The sequence below is a fragment of the Mandrillus leucophaeus genome, unplaced genomic scaffold (assembly GCF_000951045.1).
Source record: "Mandrillus leucophaeus isolate KB7577 unplaced genomic scaffold, Mleu.le_1.0 Scaffold279, whole genome shotgun sequence".
Taxonomy (NCBI): domain Eukaryota; kingdom Metazoa; phylum Chordata; class Mammalia; order Primates; family Cercopithecidae; genus Mandrillus; species Mandrillus leucophaeus.
The window spans coordinates 1,614,334-1,634,989 of record NW_012102909.1 but is presented as its reverse complement, the minus strand read 5'-3'; the positions used below and the strand labels follow the sequence as shown (position 1 = coordinate 1,634,989).

The following is a 20,656-nucleotide window of genomic DNA, read 5'->3' as shown; positions in this document are numbered from 1 at the left end:
TAGCCAGGATGGTCTCGATCTCCTGACCTCGTGATCCGCCCGTCTCAGCCTCCCAAAGTGCTGGGATTACAGGCGTGAGCCACCGCGCCCGGCCAGCATAGATGTTATCTGTGAATCCCGGACCTGCCTTCTCCTGACTGTCAGGATTTGACGAGTCCCTTAACCTGCCCGAGCTGCACTGTCTGAGCGATCACGTGTGTTAAGCATCTGGTAGCGAGTAGCTGCTCAGTAGATGCTGCATGCTATTAGTACTCTCCTTTCCCTTTCTTGTTGTCTGTGCCTCTTACCTTGATTACATCTTTCCTACCCCTCCCCGATGCATATACTAAATGCCTTTGCATGGTGGCTTCCAGACATGCCAATGGGCCAGCACTTTATGAACTGAGTGAGATAGGAGGCTGGTGTTCTGACAGTGGCCAAGGGTTTTGGGGGAGTCGGTAGCAGTATGCCTGGCTACATGTGTGTCAGCTATGACACTGGCCGGGGAATGCGGTTCCAGGTGGCCCAACACTCAGAACAACCCATCAATACGGTTGCTGTTTAATTTAATGTATTAAGTATTAATTGAATATCTATTCTACATCCTGCAATGTGCCAGACCCTAAAGAACCCAAAACACCATGCTAAAATACATGACTTATTAAATATTGATAAAGAGGGGCTGGTTTATGATCCAGATTTCACATTGACACACTATAAGTTGGGCACCTGAGCTTCTGGAAAAAATGTCACTCTGTTCAGGTAAACAGGAATTAAGTACCTCCAACCTGGTCTCATTGGCTGGACATCTGGCTATGTTCAGCAGGAATGGGCAGGAAGTCTTCTCATTGCTTCAAGCCCATGCACCAGCAGCTTGCCCCTGGGGAGCAGGGTGCAGCTCACCACAGGATGGCAGGACAGCTTTTTAAAGTATGATCTAGATAGGCTAAGCTTGGAGTCAGGGATGAGAATTCCAAGCAGTGAAGTTGGATAGGCTGTCTGTGAGTGGGCCAAATCCTTGTGCCAAAACCAGCACATGGGCCACCCAAAGGAGTGCTCTGAGCACAGGGACATGTCAACTCTCTCAGACCACCCCATTCCCCTCAGGGCCAGAGTCTGTGTTGCCTGGCGGAGTAGCTTGGGCAAAAGCCTGCATTGCTCTGTAGCCTGCAGCACCAGGGCAACACGGCCACACACAGAGTAGCCTTAAAAATGGACATCTCTATGGTTGCTTCAGTACTTAAAACCAGTGCACCCCTGCTAATGGCTTCCCACGGCTTATAGGATAAAATGCAAACTGTTCCCGTGTCCCACAAGGCCCACATGATGTGGCCTCACTTCCCTCCCACTGCATCTCTCTCCTTCACTTTCTGTACTCCAGTCTCCTGGGCACCTTTCCGTTCCTTCCACATGCTCTGCTACTTCTCAAGTGCAGTATCTTCTGCCCAAATGCTCACTACTTCCTCCACCCTCAATCCACAGCCCTGCACATTCCCCAGTGAACACCTACTTATCAAACAGATCTCCAGTAAATGCACCTCCCCTGGGAATCTCACAGAAAGGACAAGGTCCTCTTTGTGGGCTCCCACCATGTTTGTTTTCTGTAGCACTTTGAACCATAATTGAAAGGCAAATTGCATAATTGTTTCCAACCAGCATGACTAGAAAGCCTCTATTTCCAACTAGAATGCAAGCTAGAATCAGCTTCCAAGCTCAGGCTTGGTTTGGCCCACTCTCCTTTTCTCAGGTTATGTGAGCATCCTCTTGGTTATGGGTGGGCTCTTTTGCACCTTCCTCGTTAAGAGGGACAAAGAAGATGGATAAGGTTGAAAGATCATTAATAAAATATTTTAAACAAAAATTCTCCAGTTAACACAAGCATAACATGGAAGAACTGGATGGTAATATGGGAGTAAATCTGAGAACATTTTTCATATTTCTACTCTGCAGACCAGCACCACTTCAGAGAAGCAGAAAGTGACCATTTGCCTCCTTGGGATAGCTGCCCTAGAGTCCCTTTTGCACTAAGAGTTGGACTGGTGAGATAAAGGGGATGGGAAAAATGAGATGGAATATGAAACTCCTGAATTCTATTGGTGTTTCTCTGATACCTGAGAATTTCTTGAAACTGTTGTGTGTTGGGAGATGTATCTCCTCTCCTCTCTTACCAGTGACTTTAATTCTGACTTTATCCATCTCTGTTCAGGCTGATACGAGGTAGGGCCAGATTTGATGATGATCATTGCATAGATAAAGGAAAGTCAGAAAAGATCAGGTAGAATCTGATCAAATTGAAATGTTATTGACAGCTTCTCATTGAGTCAAACAAATTCCAGTTCTTATGTGCACCCCTGAGTTTGGCTGTTGGAAATGGTAATGATGGAAGATGTGGAGATGCAGTCAGCATAGTACGAATATGGTAGAAAGATCACGTGTGCCCAGGGCCTGTTTGACGCCTGGGAAGTTGACTATTTTGGTTTTATGAATTAAGTTCAACCATTTGGGTCTCTATAAAGTTCTCTCTAACAATTCATTTTATTTTTATAAATGGTTTTGTAAATTGATTTTATAAATTGTTAAGGTGAAATAAAGTACCTGATGAGTTTATTTTGCTTTTCTTTTTTCTCTAGAAGTATTGAAGTTTGATTCCTAAAGTGTAGGCTTTGATCCTTGCCACTGTGTTTGCCACTTGCTAACTCTACTGTTACAGTCTTGTGCAATGGAACACAGGATGCTATCATTCCAGTTTTCAACATGGCCACCTTTCCTACCTCCCAGATGATGGCCGTGCTGGCTCACTAGACATTCCATTTGAAGCCGCAAATCAGGCCCACATGCTGCTCTAGCAGCAAAAGGATGCCAGGCCTAGTGATTCCTCGTGGCCCCCTGTTTTGCCTCTGTCACCTTGTTGAGAAATCCTCCACCACAACTTCACATCTCTCCTCCTCATCTTTCTTGTCTACTCACACTGTGACAGGGACTAGTTAATAGGGTAAGCTGTACAGACAGGCTTATTGTCGACAAATGCTCATGTCATGGATGAGAAGTGAAACAGAACAGGGGACCGGTTTTTGGCCCCTTTCTTCTTAAGTTGTATTTTGTGTCTCAGTGTCCTTTTTGCATGAGCTGAATGCAGGGCACTTCCTGCAAGTCCTCTATGCTGAAGGGCTGGTCTCTTGCTGCAAAGGAGACCCTTCCTTGACACACAGGCATCTCTGCTGTCTAGACAAAGTCCAAGAGAGCAGCTTCAGATAATTCCTTTATTAACAAAACGAAGCCCTTGTCCTCTAATTTTAATTAGCTCAGTGGTTTCAAACTTTATTGACTACCAGAATCACCTGGAGGGCTTCTTAAAACACAGCTTTCTGGGGTACACCCCTGAGTTCCTCATTAGTGGGTATGGGGAGGGGCACCTGTGTTTCTGACAAGGTACCTGCTGGTCCAGGGACCGCACTTTGAGAACTATGAATTAGCTTATTTCTAGGAGCCCCATACCTGTATTAGATACGTAGGGGCTATGTTTAGCTTCAAGTCAGACATTCCCATGAGTGCTCTGTTGAGACTTGCTTATAGCTGATTAGAAATACCAGCATTGAAGCTGTTTCATTCTAAAAATTATGGTGTCCCTGCTCCATTGTCAGGAACTCTGGGCTCTCCATTGCCTCCCCTGTCCTGTGTGGGGGAAGACATAGAATTATTTCTGGAGTAAATTTTCAGCTCTGCATGCAGGTACTCCTTGGCTTCCACTGATGTGAATTTGTGGTTATCTGCATACAAGGCTGGCATGGCCTGGATTTCTGGATCCAGCCCTGAAACAGTCCCAGCCAGATGGCTCCCTGGGAGTTAGGGACATGGATCTTATCGCTGTCTGTCTGCACTGTTAGCAATAAACTCATTGAACTGTGTTTGTTCCTCTGACTTCTGCACTGGGCTCTAAGCTCTTGAAGACATGGGCATACTTATCTCCTGACACACAGTTCAGTGTTTGTTACTTGGCCACTATTTCTGGAATAAATGAGTGCGTGTTCCTGAAAAGGGAGGGATACAGGAAGCATTTCTGATTATGATAAACTTCCTTGCCTCTCAAATAAGCACTTAATACGTGTTACAAGATTCAATTCTGGTCTCTTCACCCTCCATATAAATGTTTCTTCAGTAGTTAAGCTGCTGAAAGTCCCAACTGCCAAGAGTGGGTTGTGAAGCTTGGATGCACTGCATCATGGGAATCTAATCAGAGTCATGGATTGGCCTTATGGTTAATTATGCCACCTTATTAGATACCACCTATACCCCTTTGTATCCCCTAACCCAGGCTTCCATGTAAATTCACTTGCCATGTGATTACAGACTCCATTTTCCAGTTTTGTATCCCAAATTCATTTCTAAGAAGACTTTCTGAAAACTTGAAAACTACATGCACAGTCTGTTTTGTTCCAACATAGATATGTAACATGGGACTGTTCATATGTGGTAGGTAAACCGCGCAATAAAATCACTAAACTGCAAAACTGTGCTAGCTCAAAATCTGATTCTCACAAGGTCAAGGGGAAGGTAACGTCTATTTTTTGTCTTTTTTTCTTCATAGTAAACTTCACATAACGTTAACCACTAGACATTTAAAAGTGTGAGGTGACAGTATTTGGCGCCACTGAGTCACATCAGATGAATGTGAAAATGCTGCCCAGCCGCCAGTAGGGACCTGGGGAGGAATATACAGAAACCAGGCATACCTCATTTGCTTGCTCACTTAGGTGCGTCCTTGTGCAAGTCCAGCATGTATGTCGTTCTGGAATGCAGGTACTTTTCCTCATAAAAACCTGTTACATAGCATTGTCAATAGGAGTGTGTGTCCTGGTTCAAAAAATGCAGGGGTTGAATGAGGGAGGAAAGCCATCAGCCTGTGCAGGAGATGTTTGTAAAGAGATAAGAGAAGATGAGATATTGTGAGAGCAATGGGCATAAAGAAACCCAAATGAGCTTCCTCAGAGACCATGCTGAAAAACCAGAGAAAGGAGAACGGAACTCACAGGAGCCACCATTTGCTTAAGAGGGGATTAGAGGCATGTGTGATGGAGTGAAGAAAAGGCAGTAATGCCGAGAGCGGCAGAATAGTACTTTCATGGTTTTCGGTCTTATTTGAAACCACACAAATCACTTTTTTTTTTTTTAAATGAAAAGAGGAATCTGGCAACACAACAAAAGCTGAAATTCTATTTTAAGCCAGTGCAGAAGGAATAACACGACACTGAGTCATAGCCATCCCCCTTTGTGTTGTGACACTTTGCCCTAAGAATGTCCTTCCTTCTGTCTCGTCTCTGTAGCTCAAAGCCGCAGTGCTATATCAGACTCACGTCCACTAAGAAACTTCACCTGTTTATTTTTAAAAATCAAGGTAAAGAGCCATATTTACTGAAGTATCTTTTATTAAGAATTCAAGGTGTTTAAAATAGTGGCATTTTTATTGAGTTGATTATTCTTTTTTAGCATTAGGTTGGCGAAAAGTAATTGTGGTTTTGTCATTCCTTTCAATGGCAAAAACTGCAATTACTTTTGTGCCAACCTAGTATATTATTTTGTAAGATGGCACAGTTTTGAATGTTCTGCTCTGAATCCATTTCCCCCATTAGTCCTATTATTTTCATGGGCCAAAATTTAATAATGCAGTCATATCTTCAGGAACACGCTTCATGTTATAGCAGAAATGGTGATACACAGAGATTTTTCAATGTATCTGCTATTTGACAATTATTGTTAACTTTGGACAGAGCAAAGGGAATAGTGCTGACAGGGACTGACTTCCTCATTCTTTTTCTGGTCTTTTGTGCTTTCCATGTGTATCGTAAAATCCCAAGGGCCCAAGCAGTAAATAATATTCTTGGGTTTTTGGTAATTTGGGATTACCAAAATGCTCATGTGTAGTAGGCATTTACCTATGGGAATTCTACGAGGCCTGGGTTGAGGCATGAACCTGCCAGAGGTTTCGGGTTTCCTCTTTCAGATCCCTAAGCATTTCCAAACTTGTTCTTAGCCTGCAATTTACAAAACTTCAAGTAGTGTAAGTTTGAACTCTAGACCTCTCAGAGGTTATGAATTCTTAGGGACACAAACATACACATCCACATCAAACCCATAGCCCATCTTTCACTCAAGGCTGTAGGCAGCTTTAGGCAGAAGACTCAATTTCAACTCCCAAACTTTTATGGGCCCATGAAAGGCTATTAAGCCAAACATCTAGGTTACTGAGATAAAAAACCTCAGGCAGGAAGCCACTGCTTTAGGGTCAGCTGACCATCTGATTTCCAGATCCTGCTTTATTTGGGCCCTGGAGATGTCTCCTATTTTCTCACGAGCCTGGCTATGCATTTAAAGCAACTTCTATTATATTTTATCCAGGAATTTTTGTTTTTGTTTTGCTGTGGAGTCTGCTGCATAGTCAGTCAATAGTAATGGATTTTTTTTTTCCACAAATGATGACTTCATGCATGCTCAGAGGTTAACTCAAATAAATGTGCCTGTATTTAGATGACAAAGGTCTTTTTTGAAGCCTTTGATTTAAAACATTGTATGTCCTGGGGGACTTCTGCGTTGATCTCTTTAAGCCAACACAACTGCTGCCCCCCTGGCCTTTTAAATTCTGCATGAGAAGCCATCAGAACAGAGTTATGTTTAGAAGAAATGCCAATCCAGATCTGAAAAGCCACCTAATAAGGGTTTTAACATCACAGCTAGAAGGGGATGCTTGCTCTGACCCTTTTTACATTCTAGCCTTCTGTTCTGGCTTCCAAACCTTGTAAGCATTCTTTTAATTGAAATCAATAAATCAAGGGAAAGTAGGCATCTTGATATGAAAAACATCCAGGAGAGATGAGATGCTAGTCAATGGCGGATAAAGGAATCTTTCCACTGTACAGACAGCATCAATTGAATAGAGACCTCACGACTGACGGGTGGGTTAATGCTGGCCAAGGAATGCCTGAATTCAGTAATTTTATACTGTAAAAGTTTAGCAAAGGATGGTACCAAGGGTGTTAATTTGGAATGTGGTACCAGAAATTTTCAAAGAAATAAGGTCAACTTTTTTTTCCTCCGATTTGGAACTCAAATTTCAAATGAATTTTGGTCTCTCATCTCATCTCCCTTAAGATTGAGACTATTTAAAAGGCCTAATTCATCACTATCTAAAGTAAGAGTTGCAGCAGGGACTTTACCATTAGTCGACAGGGCCTAAGGGACTCACATGGTAATGTGAGAGAATGGCTTTGTGCATATTCTCCATCAGATGACATGCCAGTGTCACTGCAAAACTCTGTGAAGTGAAACAGCAAAATAAATCCATGAATTCAGATTCCCTGAGGCTTGGAGGAGGAACCTCTGGTCTCTGCCTGGGTTACGGAAAAGCTGATTTTAAACACTAGCAGTGTCAATGGGATCTGAACAGGGCACAGAGGGAACAAGGGTGAGTTGATGATGTTCACAAGATGCCCAAGCTTGTTTATACTGATACAGCCTCCAGGGAGGGCAGGAAAGAGGCTGCACCTTAGGATCCAGGAACCTGCTCTTTTAGCTGCTTCAGCATTCTCTAGGACTGTGTTTCTCAAATAGTATTTGGCAGAATACTAGTGTCCTTCCAGATGTCAGTATGTTAACAGGTGTTTGGCAGAGTACAGAGTGACAGGCCAAGGAAGAGTTCTAGGGTCAAAATAAATTTGAAGAGTCACATGCAAATTATCCTATTAATGACTCTGAGAAGTCTCGCAGTAAAGACAGTGATTCAATTTAGTTTAAGGATGTCTTTAAAACTCACTGTCTAAATACCTCTTGTTCTGAAGTGCACCTATTCGTACTTGCAGGGTATGATGGCCCTGACATAGTTTGGAAATGCTATCCCTGAGTACTTGTATCATATAAAAAGTCCTCAAGTGGTTTCAATATGTCACCAGGTTTGAGAACCACAGACCAGGGAATCTTGAAAGGGAGAAACAGATTCACTTAGAGAAGGTATGAATATGAAGAAGCAGCCTTAGAGACAATATGGTTCCAATTTTCTAGTTTTTCACATGGAGGAAATTAAGGTTAAAGGACTGGACTAATCCTTTAACTGGTAGAGGAAGATGGGGCATTGAAACCCAGTCGACTTTAACAGCAACTCGCCTCTTTCCATTTCACCAGCAGGCATAAACATGGCGGTTGGGGGTTATCAGGCAGCCCACAAAGGATGAGGGAAGCCAGAGATGAGAAAAAAATGGGTGTGTAAGGTGTGTGGTGTACTTGCCCCCCGGAGGTGAGGGCAGGTCATGGCAGAGCTCTGTGTGCTAATGAGAAGTAATCTTGTCAGCTGTAGTGTGAGGCGTGTCCAGATGGGAATGGGTGGAGGCTGGAACAGGATCAAGAAAGCACAATCAGTATAAGGCCCAAGATGCCTGCGTCAGAAGTTGCCTGTCTCAGTCGTGTTTTTATTAAACCAAAATCCTTTTGGTGATGTTAGGCTTGGGTTGTCTGGCCCTACAAATTAAATGTTATTCTTAATGGTGTGAAGAGCATTATTTTAATGCTTTATTTTTATTTCCATTTAAGGCATATCAAGTTCTTGATTAATTTTTGTCCTTTGCAATTTGACATTGGAGATGTCCAGTGGGCTTATTTGTTGAACTATCCTTGAAATTTAATTAAGTGAATTAAACATGATCAGTTACATAATTCTTTAAAAGCTGTTCATAAGATACCTACGAGGTCACTGAAAACAAGAAGGGAGAACATAATTTTGTTTATATAGGAAGAAATTCTGAATGCATGGACAAGAGCCTCTCCCAATATACTGAAAAAAAATTGCTGTTATTTGAACAGAAATACAGTGATTTGATTTGACCTAAATAGTGTGGTGGTTTAACTAGCTGGATTGTAGAAAAATTGCAGCTTTAAAAGCAAGATATTTTTTCTTTTTGATTGTGGTTAAAAGCACTTAATATAAAACTTGTTATCTTAATTATTTTTAAGTGTACAGTTCAGTAGTGTTACATATATTCACATAATTATGCAACTAATTTCCAGAACTTTATTTCTTTAAATAGAAATGCTGTCTCACCATGTTGCCTAGGCTAGTCTCAAACTCTAGGGCTCCAGTGATCCTCCTGCCTCGGCACTTCCACAGTGTTGGGATTGTAGGTGTGAGTCACTGTGCCCTGCCCAGAACTTTTTCATTTTGCAAAATATGCTAAGATCTTTTCACTTGGAGTTTCTCATATACCATTAACTTCCCAATAAAATAGACATATTTCTAGGATTTTATTTAAGAAACTGATTTACATGTCCTTTGTTATATAATATTAGAGACATATAAAATATTGCATATAACGTATATGTAAGTCATGAAATAGAATAATATAAACCCCCATGAAGCAACCACTCATTACAGTTCCATAGGTCTGTGGGCTCCTTCCGTATCTAACACTCTTCCCCTAAGAAGACTTAGCTTTTTAGTTTGATTTGGAAAATACACAAATTATAATATGTACTAGGCACTGTACTCTATTTTGGGATTAGTTTCTGTGACTAGTTTCTCCTTGCCATGGAAGAGTTCATGGTACAGATTCTCCTCGCTGTGTGATGGGACTAGGTCCAGATTAAACCCATTGTAAGTTGAACATGTCATAAGTTGAACATGCATTTAATACAGCTAACCTAGTGAACATCATGGCTTAGCCTAGTTAAACTTAAATGTGCTCAGAACAATGACATCGGTCTAAACTTGGGCAAAATAGATAACACAAAGCCTATTTTATAATAAAGTATTGACTATCTCATAATTTATTGAATACTATACTGAAAGTGAAAAACAGAATGGTTGTATTGGTACTCGAAGTATGCTTTCTATTGAATGCGCACAGCTTTCATACCATTACGAAGTCGAAAAATTCTAAGTTGAATCACCATAAGTTGGGGACTGTCTGTATAGTGAGAGATATATACATAAACACTTGTGATAGAATGAGCAAATGCTCTAATAGAGGTGTGAGAAAAATGCCATGGAAACCAAGTGGAATAGCGGCTGATCCTCCCCAGGTGAGGAAAAGGTGCACAGGATGCTACTGAAATGGAGTGAACAGTGAGCTGGACTTTGAAGGAAGAATTGTTTATAGAGAAGATAAAGAAGGTGAAACTATTTCAGCAAGAGGAAATAATATGAGCAAAAAGATCATGATAAGGAAGTACCTGGTAGGTTTAAGGAGCCCCAAAGAGTAGAGTGTGCCCACAGCTGATCCTCCATCCACTTGGCTGCTAATGAACTTTGAGATACATTGAACAGCAGCTTTGAGCCAGGCACTGTATTATGCTCTGGGGACCTACAGCCTTGGCTTCCAACAGCTACATCAGGCAGCCCACAAAGGATGAGGGAAACCAGAGATGAGAAAAAAAATGGGTGTGTAAGGTGTGGAAGACAGACAAGCAAACAGGCAATTTTCACAGCATGATCAGCGTTACGAAAGAAGCAGGCACGGGTGCCAAGGGAGACTATGCACAGGAGGGGAAGGTAAGAAGTGAGGCTGGAGAAGTGGGGCCAGGATGGAAAAGCCCTACACATGCCACATCAAGGAACGGGAACTCTGTTTTACAGCCGCTGAACACTCAAGAGGATGCCAGGCAGGGTAGTGAGTAGGCTCATCACCTGGCTGCCTTTTTAAAAAATGAAAAGTCTCTCTAATGAAGGTGAGAAAGACTAAAAGAGCAGTTAGGAAATTGCTGAAATAATTCAGGTGGGAGATGTGGAATCCTAGAGTAAGACAATGGTATTCATTCTTTCATTCCACAAATATTTCTTAAGCAACTACTGAGTGACAGGTACCGTGACTGTGCTGGGGTAGAGGGTGTGGACAGATGTGAGATAAGATGAGGTGTGGGAAAGGATGTGCTGTAGGCAGCTCCAAAGTGAGATAAGACAAGGAGAGGCCGAAGAAGACATCAGCGGTTGCTCTGCAGTCCCTAGTTTGGGCAGCCTAGAGGACAATGGCACATCCACTGATGAAGAGCAGGTTTAGGGGGTAATGTGAAGAGTTTAGCGGGGGGTATGCTGAGGGTGAGATGCCTGCATGTGAGATGTCCATTGGTCCCTTTAATGTGGGCTGGTCCTCTGGAGCCAAGGCCAGTGATGGGTAAACACATTAAGTAGTTGAAGTTGTGGGAGTAGGTGACATTGACTAGGGACAAGGTGTTAGAGAAGAGGGTGGAAGGCAACCCTGGAGAACAATTGGCAAACAGAGGAAAGAGAACCCATGAGGGAGACAGGGAGAAACTGCACAGAGACATAGGAGAAGAGCCAAGAGACACCAGTGGAGGAGGCAGTTTAAAGGAGAGGGAGGTCGATAGTGCCTACTGCTGAAAGAGGTAAAGAAGAATGAGAAATGAATGGAGACCAGTGGCTGGGAAATTCCGTTTTGCAAGTGAAGGATTGGAGAAATAATGGCAATGGTGCTCAGGGTGCAGTGGGAGGAAGAGGGAATGACAGGAATTGTGGACAGTGGATGCTCTGCAAAGGAGTGTGTGGGTGAAAGGAAGGGGAGGGAGAAGAGACTAGCATGAAGGAGAAATAAGCCATGAGATTAACATGAGCTGGATCTGTGTTCCTATGCAAATCTCATGTTGAATTGTAATCCCCAATGTTGGAGGAAAGGCCTAATGGGAGGTGATTGGCTGATTGCAGCCATCAGTCATCACCTGATCCATCCGGTGATTGGATCATGGGGGCGGGTTTCTCATGAATGACTTAGCACCATCCCTTTGGTGCTGTTCTTGTGATAGTGTGTGAGTTTTCCTGAGATCTGGTTGTTGAAAAGTTTGTAGCCCCTCCCACCTCGTTCTTCTCTTCCTCCTGCTCCCACCATGTGAGATGCCTCGCTTCCCCTTTGCCGTCAGCCATGACTGGAACCTTCCTGAGGCCTCCCCAGAGGCGGAAGCCACTATGCTTCCTGTACAGCCTGCAGAACTGTGAGCCAATTGAACCTCTTTTCTTTATAAATTACCCAATCTCAGATATATACGTCTTTGTAGCAGTATGAGGACAGACTAACACAGACACATTTTTTAAAGGATAAAGGTGGCTGGCATATGTTTGTAGGCAGAGGGAGGAAGCCAGTGGAAGGGAAAGGATGCTGGCTCTTCCTCCAGCACTGAGATGCAGCTTGGCTAGTAGGTTGAGGGGCATTCCCCACCCTTGCCGAGTGAGAAAGGAAGAAATGAAGAACACCAGTGGAAAGGGAGGGAGAGGGATGCTGGAGGAGGATGCACATATGAGGGTGCTGGAGTGCAAGGATTTCTCACAGCGCAGCTTCCATTTTCTCATGGAGCTAGAACAGCAGGTTGTCTACTGAATAGGAGAGGGTCAGAGATAGTGCAGGGAACTCCAGGGAAACGGTTGCAATTTGGGAGGAGTTCTTATCTGTAGAGGTAAGTTAGCAGTTTGCTAAAGTATGAGTGCTGAAGCCCTCCTAAATGTGCAGTGGCCCCGTCAGCAAGCAGGGCTGCTCTCTTCTGAGGTGACTGGTGTCTTGGGAGCCGAAGAGGAGAACACATACCACTGGGAAGGTGTAGGTATAGGGACAGAGGGGAGATCGGGAATTGCGTTGTTTATCAGTGTCAACATGGGGTCAGGAAACTGAGAGCCCCAGCAGGGATTTCTTCTATACTCCAGATTTCTCATTTGGGGGAGCCAGTCCCCATTACTAATCAGAATCCTCCAGTGTCTTGCTACCTGCTGAAATTTAGGCAGGATATGATGGCCTTTCTCTGTGTACATAAATTTACCCCCTAGCTGGGCTGCAGGCTCCCATCAGGGCATTGACTCTTGGCTGGGGTGAGGGTAGACTCTCAGGGATACCTGCATTTTCTACAACTTTTTAGTGCCATAACGTCATTGATTCATTGACGGCTTTTTCCCCCTACACATTCAAGCCATTCATAACATTTACTCTTCTAATGCATTGCAATTTTTTTAAAAAAGATCCTTTTCTGTTTTAGATTTCCTAATCGTCCTCTTTTTAAAGTTCAATTTTGAGATTTCAATAATGTTGGACCAAACTTATGAGTAGATGGAGTGGACATGGCATGACTTGAAGGGTTCTGGAAATGTCCCTTGTGGAACTGAGGCAGGGCTTTATTATTTTTATTATTTGGTAAAATATTAACCCCTTGAATTACCTATTTGAAAATGTAAATAAGCCCAGTGTGCATAGTCCAATTCCTCTCTCCCCTTCAAGGTGGGTGTTTTGTGCCAATGAGTAAGTACAGGAATCTTAAAAGCCAGAGGTCCGCCTGGGGACACTGAGGAACAAGCTGGGAAACGCTAAAGGTTTTGATTCAAGATGTGGTCAGTTATCTCTCTCCCCATCAGTCATTACTGGTAGATTACATCTGGCAGGCTGGCAACAAGTTAATTCAGGTTCCATTTGGCTGGACGTTAGAAGCCCAAATGGGGGAGTGGGGTCCTTAGGGAAAGGCCAAGTGCAGTGGGTAGGCATCATCTGTCACCCTTACCCATCAGGTTTCTTCTTCCAGACAGGACCAGCAGGAAGCAGGAGGATGCTGAACAGAGGCAGGCCTGAGAGCAACCTCGTGCCTGGTCTGCTCATCCTGGCCAGTACATCTAAAGCTGCTCTTTGTAGTTAGTAACTGGGCTTGCCCTCTTACCCAGCCACCCTGCAGGACTTCATCCCCCACCCCTTCACATACTCAGCCACTGGGGGTTAAAGCATGGCTCAGTGGGGGTGGGAGCCTTGCAGGTTGTTAAATATTTTGAGTATCACTCCTAAAGAAAAGATTGCAGCAGGAAGGAGAAGGCACACGGCAGACGTATACCCCACGTTTTTTAGGTCTTTTCTGCTTTCTGGCTTTTGCTCCAGCACTGAGATGCGGCTTTGCTAGTAGGTTGAGGGGCATTCCCTACCCTTGGGGTAGACGCAGGAAGAGTGACAGAGGAAGGTTTGAGGACCATTGTTTACAAGAATGCCCTCTATTCATCTGGGGACTGTGGTGAGGAGTGCTGTATCTTAGGGGAGAGAAACTCCCCCCGTGTCCTCTGAATGAAACTCTGATGGGAGGCCCACGTTTGCCTTCACTCCTGAGTATACTGTTCAGGAAACACATGACCTTATCCTGCCCTGCTCCGGAGCATCACCCCTCATCCAGGAAGCGAGTGATCAGTAAGTAGTTTTAGGGGTCAGACCAAGCACTGGAACCCAAGCCAGCTTTCTGAAAGAGGGAGAGGAGGCCCCTTAAATAGACATCCTAAACAGGAAAAACGAATCTCTAAGATGAACCCTCATAAAGAAATCCTTTAAGACTTACAAAGTCAGACCACATTAAGACATTTTGGCTGCCTTCCAAAGCAACAGGGACTTAACCAGATAAATTCATTGAAAAATATTTTGAATATTGCAAAACTCAATTTGGCCTTGGGTGACATTGCTTCCAATAACAAAAGGTTTATTTTGAAAACATTTCCCAAGAATATAAACGGAATGCCACACAGTATCATAATAGATTCCTATTACGGTAAAATACTTTTAAATAATAATAATCTGTAGCACTTACTGTGCGTTAGGTGCTTTCTAAGCACATATATATACGCTCCTTTATAGTCTTCACCATCTAACTATGAGGTGGGAGCTCTTATTGTCCTCATTATACCAATGAGGAAACTGAGAGAGAGGTGAAGAAACTTGCTCAAGGTCACACAGCTGGTATTCGGTGGAGCGCTGCTTGGCTGTTCTAATGGTCCTAGCTGTCTTCACCCAGAGGTAACTTTGTAAACAATCAAAGGGACTATAATAGTGTTCACTGCCTGCTGCTACCAGGCCTGCCCACCTCTTCTTTAAGAACCCACTGCAAGGTTTTTCTTTTCTTTTTCTGGACTTGAAAATGTGCTTGCTTTTGAATCTCCATGGAAAGGACTCAGGCTGACTCATTAGGAATATTTACCCTCAGAATAAAATGGTTATGTAGCCTTAAGTGTTTAAAACAATATTTAACTCTTGGAGCTGCTCTGGTAAGAATCTGTTTAAAATCTCAGTGATATCCAGCCCAGCCTGGAGGGTACTAATTAATCCAAGACTTGTGCCTGTCCTGGGTCTCTCCTTCCACACTTGTCTGCTGCAAGTCAACCCTTTCCAGAAGTCCCTGCCACATGGTCCACATCTTGGTTGAGCCTCTCATCTCATGCATTTGCCACCTCTTTAACATGTCATCCGAAGCCATTTCCCCTTGCTTTTCAAGTCCAGTGCTCTGTCTGTGGCCTTGGTTCAATTCAGCTGTACACACAGATGTGAACTCCCTCACACTGTGTGCTAAATGCTGAAGTTTCACAGGGAAAATGAAGATGAGTCCCTGTCCTGGAGAGGCTCACTGTCTATTACACCCTGTGGCTCTTCCATGGAAGAACTGAAATACAGGAAATGAAGATGCCATGGCAGTGGAGCAGTGGCCACTTCACACTCACGGACTCCACAGCACACACGGATTCACAGAAAGGCATGGCACAGGCTAAAAATAGACATGTCACAGGGAATGTTTTTTTTTCTTTATTAGGCTATTACTTTGTTTGGACTTTTCCCAGTCCAAGGGCCAGGGAACAGAAATTGACAGCCAGACATTTACCATTTGGGATTATCGTCAGGGTGGATTATTCCAGGCCCTAAGTTATTTTGGGGAGACATTGTCATGTGGTGACTCCATATGACAACGATGGGGAGGAGGCAGGTTTTTATTGATCTTGTAGCCAAAGCGCTTAGCCCAGTGCTGGACACACAGTAGGTGTGTCCTACGAAAGTTGCTAAAATCAATGAAATAGAGGTAAGTGCCATTCTTTATTGTCGAAAATAAAGAGGTCAGGCCAGAGGCACTTTCTCAGATAGGCAGACTAGTTACTAAGATCAGGGAGGCCTTAGAAGAGTATAGGTTGGGCAACTCAACAAATGTGTGTGTGTGTATGTGTGTGTACTGTACATACAGAGGCATATATGTTCATTACATGTAGAATAACACTTATTATTTGTGGTGTCCTGTGGCTCTTTCTTAAGCATCAAAACTAGAGCAGTCACCCCAGTTGCCCCACCCAAGGGGTATGGCCATTGGCAATCTCACACCTTAACTCATACTGACTGCTGATGACTCATGGTTCCATTGATCAATGTCAGTTCACATCAATTTTGTATAAATTGTATTAAGAAACACAAGATTTGTCTGCCGTCTTTAGTTTTTTAAAAATCCCTTTCTCTCTACTCATGGTCTGTGAACTTTATGTCACCCTTCGCCTTCCATGGCCTGAAGTTTGGGGCACTTACCACGGTGCAGCAGAGGGGCCAGAACCACCAGAGGAGAGCCAGGGCTAGGAGCAGGAACAGGATCAGCAGGGCGATGGCCAGGATGGAGCCGTCAGACTGCAGGGGCCAAGAGAGAGGCGGTCAGCAGCGGGATGGGACCATGTGTGGTCTTCCCTCCCCAAACTCCCATCACCGATATGCAGATTTAAGGGTCAGAGAGCAGCACAGTTTGCCAAGCAAATGGCTGAAATCCTGCCCATCATTCTGGGGCTCATGGCCCTGCAACACACTCTCTTTAGCCAATTTTCAAGGGAAATGAATTTATCTTTTCAGAGAGGCCTTTTTCTTCTCTTTGAGGAACATTCTGAAGGACCAACTTTATAAGAGACAGAGCAGGCATGAACATGGACTCCCACTGCTCATCTGGCCCTGGAACACTATCCCCTGCCCGGTGACAGCCTCCTCACTGGGTCTGATGTCCCAGTCTCTGCCTGGGCTGACTCAGGACCGTTGTACTCTGAATTCAGCCTGCTCCCCCGAACCCATTCACATAAGTGCATGTAACAGATTCATAAAGCTGTCGATGGAAAGTCTATAGCCTGCTGATGGGATGGGAAAAGCCTTGTAGGGTCTGTGAATCCAGGGGGTAGGGGCAGAGCAACTGCTGCTGAACCTGGGAGGCGAGGGGCTACAGTCAGATCAAGTGGCTATATGGGAATGAGGGAGGGAGGAAGGCATCCAAGACCAGTTTTATCCACTTCAAAATGTGGCGAGGCCAGTCTTAGACACAGTTTCTGTGGACTGAGATGGCTTTTAGCAAACAGAGGCCCCACTTGGTATCAACATTCTGAGTTGCTGGTTCAAGGAAGCCGCTTGGGAACACGGGTCTAAGTCCCCTCCACCCTGCCTCCCTACAGCTACTGGCAGTGCAAATCAGCAAAACTTTCTAGGAGACAGGGGGCAAATTGTGATAGGTATCAAAAGCTTCCTTCTGCATAGAAGTGGCTATTCCATTTTTAGTCTAAGAAAATAATCAGATATGTTTGTACAGATAATAACAATGAAAACATAAATGGTTAACAATTAGGGAAAGTTAAATAATGCATTGCAGAATTACCATGCAATCGGTTACTATGTAGACATTATATTGTCAAATAATTTTATTTATTCATATTTTTTGTGACAGGGTCTCACTCTGTCACTTGGGTTGGAGTGTAGTGGTGTGATCATAGCTCACTGCAGCCTTGAACTCCTGGGCTCAAGGGATCCACCCATCTCAGCCTCCTGAGTAGCTGAGACTGCAGCAGGTGCATGTGACCATGCCGGGCTAATTATTTTTTTTGTTTTCTGTAGAGATGGAGTCTCACTTTGTTGTCCAGGCTTTTCTTGAACTCCTGGGCTCATGTGATTCTTCTGCCTTGACTTCCCCCTGTGCTGGGTCTATAGGTGCGAGCTATTGTGCCCGGCCATATTGTCAAATAATATTTAAATGATATTTAAATAAGATGACAAAACACTCCTGGTATAATGAGTAGATTTATGTATATGTATGTTGAAAGTGAGAGAGACAGAAAGACTGTCTGATATTTACTAATTTTTAAAATTTATATGTACTAAATTATTAATAGTAATTTTACTGGTAGTGGGTTTATGGTAATTTTTCTTTTAAAATCTAGTTTCTTTCTTTCATAATGAGAAAATAAACTACTGAAGTTTTCTTTAAAAAAATCTGTATTTGGGGGCTTCTCACTTTGGTGTTAGAGCTCACTGGGCCCAGGGATTCTTATCCAGGGGCAGGGGATCTATGGGGTACCCACGTGGGCTCAGTGGATTGACACTGTGACCCTCCTGAAATGATACCTGTGATGTTTAGTGCAAGTGTCTTCGGCGGAGACCGTTCACAGCACTATCAGATTCTCAAAGCTGCTCCCTCTCCTCCATTACAGGGAAGGGAGGCTGGGTGGTCTGTCCAGGGTAACGCAGCAGGTGAATAGGAGAGCTGGGACGTGGCTCGCTCCCACTCTGAGTGCTCAGCAGGGGCTTCTGGAAGCTGTTTAAAGGCAGCTCTTACTTGTTGAAACTCCCTGGAATGTCTTTGACCAAAAAGCCAGGGAACTAAACACCTCTGGTCCCTAGCCAGGGCTTGGGAATGCCAGACTGCCCCCAGGGGAGCTGCAGCCTCACAAATGCAGGTGCAGGGCTGGGCAGCCCAGGGGTAGCTGGGGGAGGGAAGAGAGCGCAGGGGCCAGACGATGGACAAGCCATGGCAGAGGGGACGTTCTGGGCTGCAACATTTATACACGGGTGATGGCAGAGAGCGATGGGTTCAGTAGTGACTGAATGAAATTACATGTGTTTTCCAAACTTAGGGCTGGCCAAGGACAACCCTCTTAATCTCTCAGTCTCTACAGCCCACACTTATAACAGTAAGATAATAAACCTCACTTGCCTCACTGCATTGACATGGGGATAAAATGATGTAAGCTATCTTATCAAACACTGAGCTGGAACTCACTCTCCCTTTAGTTCTCCAGGGTAAAAAACATGGTGAGCATTTCAGATCATAAATCTATCTGCATCTGGAATAATAAGTGGTTCTGGTCAGTGAGAGGCTTACAAAACAGCAGTACTTCAATAAAGTCTACAGACTACGTTTATTCACGTTATACACAATTTCCCCTCTCCCTGGTTTTATTTTTTCACTTTAGGTGGATGAACTAAAGCAGAAGAGCTGATGTATTTTGGGGGAATTTTTTCACTTCCTTCTGGAAGAAGGTTTTCCATGAAGTAGCAAGAGTGAAGGACTTGGTGCAGAATGGGAGGGAGGAGGCTTCCACATCGGGAGATTTCCTGGCTTTGGATAAAGTGATGACTGGCTTTTCTCCAGCCAAGCTTGGTGCCCCTAATGAGGAACAAACTGTCCCCCTAATGAGGCCCAGTTCCCTTGGCTGTGGTGGAGGAAGACAGCCGGGGGGCTCAGGAAGGGGAGAGGTGCAGGAAAGGGGTTCCCGGTGGGTGGAAATGCATGGGGCAGACACTCCTTGAGGAACTTTATCCTCCTCTGGAGATAGCTCTGGGATAAAGCCCCCAAATGTACTGTCTGGTTTTTTTTGTTTTTGTTTTTTTTGAGACGGAGTCTGACACTGTCGCCCAGACTGGAGTGCAGTGGCACAATCTTGGCTCACTGCAAGCTCCGCCTCCCAGGTTCACGCCATTCTCCTGCCTCAGCCTCCCGAGTAGCTGGGACTACAGGTGACCACCACCATGCCCGGCTAATTTTTTTGTGTTTTTAGTGGAGAAGAGGTTTCACCATTTTAGCCAGGATGGTCTTGATCTCCTGACCTTGTGATCCGCCCGCCTTGGCATCCCAAAGTGCTGGGATTACAGGTGTGAGCCACCACGCCCAGCCATGTACTGTCTGTTTTTTGAGATCTTCCAGAAACCACTGGATATCCAGTTCAAAAGAAGGAAAGGCATGACTTTTTGATAAACTTAGAGCTAAAGCTGACGTTTTAGAAGGAGATAACATGTACATGCAACCTCAGAGGTTCATTCATTTATTCATTCAGCAAACATTTATTGAGGGTCTATTCTTTCCCCATTAAGCAGAACCAGGAAATACAGGATTGATTGGCTAGTCAAGATGCTTGTGTTCCACTGGCTAATGGGGCCGGGGCATTCATATAAACAATTAACCATAAGCAGTGTTCTATGCGTTACTCAAGAGCTGTACATCCTGCACCTTTCGTGTCAGGTAGTGAACAAAATAAGCAGTCTTTATTTTTAAAGAGCTTACATTTTGGTTGAATAAGAATAATGACAATGATGATAATAACATTGTTGCTAGCACAGTGAACATTCACTGAGCATTTACTATGTGCCAAGCAGGGTTCTACGTACTAACATGCTTTCCTTATGCTAACTCATTTAATTCTCATTAACAATCTTGTGAATTCAATAATATTGTCTTTCTCATCTCACTAAAAATACCAAGGCAGGGAGAGATGGAGAAACTTGCTGATGGCCACGTGGAGAAGCCAAAATTTAAACGTGGGCAGTTTAGTTCCATAGCTCACAGCAGACTAGCCAGCTATTGTTCTTAGCAAGTAGCCAAGTACTGAAGAGCCGAGTGTCTGGGAACTAGCACTTCACTGAGGAGGTGACACTCTGCAGAGCAGGGCCAAGGAGGTGTCAGCATTCCTGCACAAAAAGGCAAGCACAAATGCCTGGGGTGGGGCAGGGGCAGTGGAGGTCCACGTGCTGGGAGCACAGAACGAGTGTGGGTGGAAAGGAGGTGGGGTCCCCACTGTGGGAGGACACACAAGCCAGGCTGAGGAGTGTGGCTTCCATCCTGAGCCCAGGGGAACCCT

At 44.2% G+C, this 20,656-nt stretch overlaps 1 protein-coding gene across 1 annotated transcript in view; it reads right to left on the bottom strand.

Moving 5' to 3' along the window:
- Positions 1 to 20,656, bottom strand: part of ANTXR1 (anthrax toxin receptor 1) — a 255,495-nt gene that overhangs the window by 87,191 nt on the left and 147,648 nt on the right. The window contains exon 13 of the mRNA XM_011985041.1: positions 16,308 to 16,403. Within this exon, the coding sequence (XP_011840431.1) occupies positions 16,308 to 16,403 (96 nt within the window). The remainder of the gene's footprint in view (positions 1 to 16,307; positions 16,404 to 20,656) is intronic.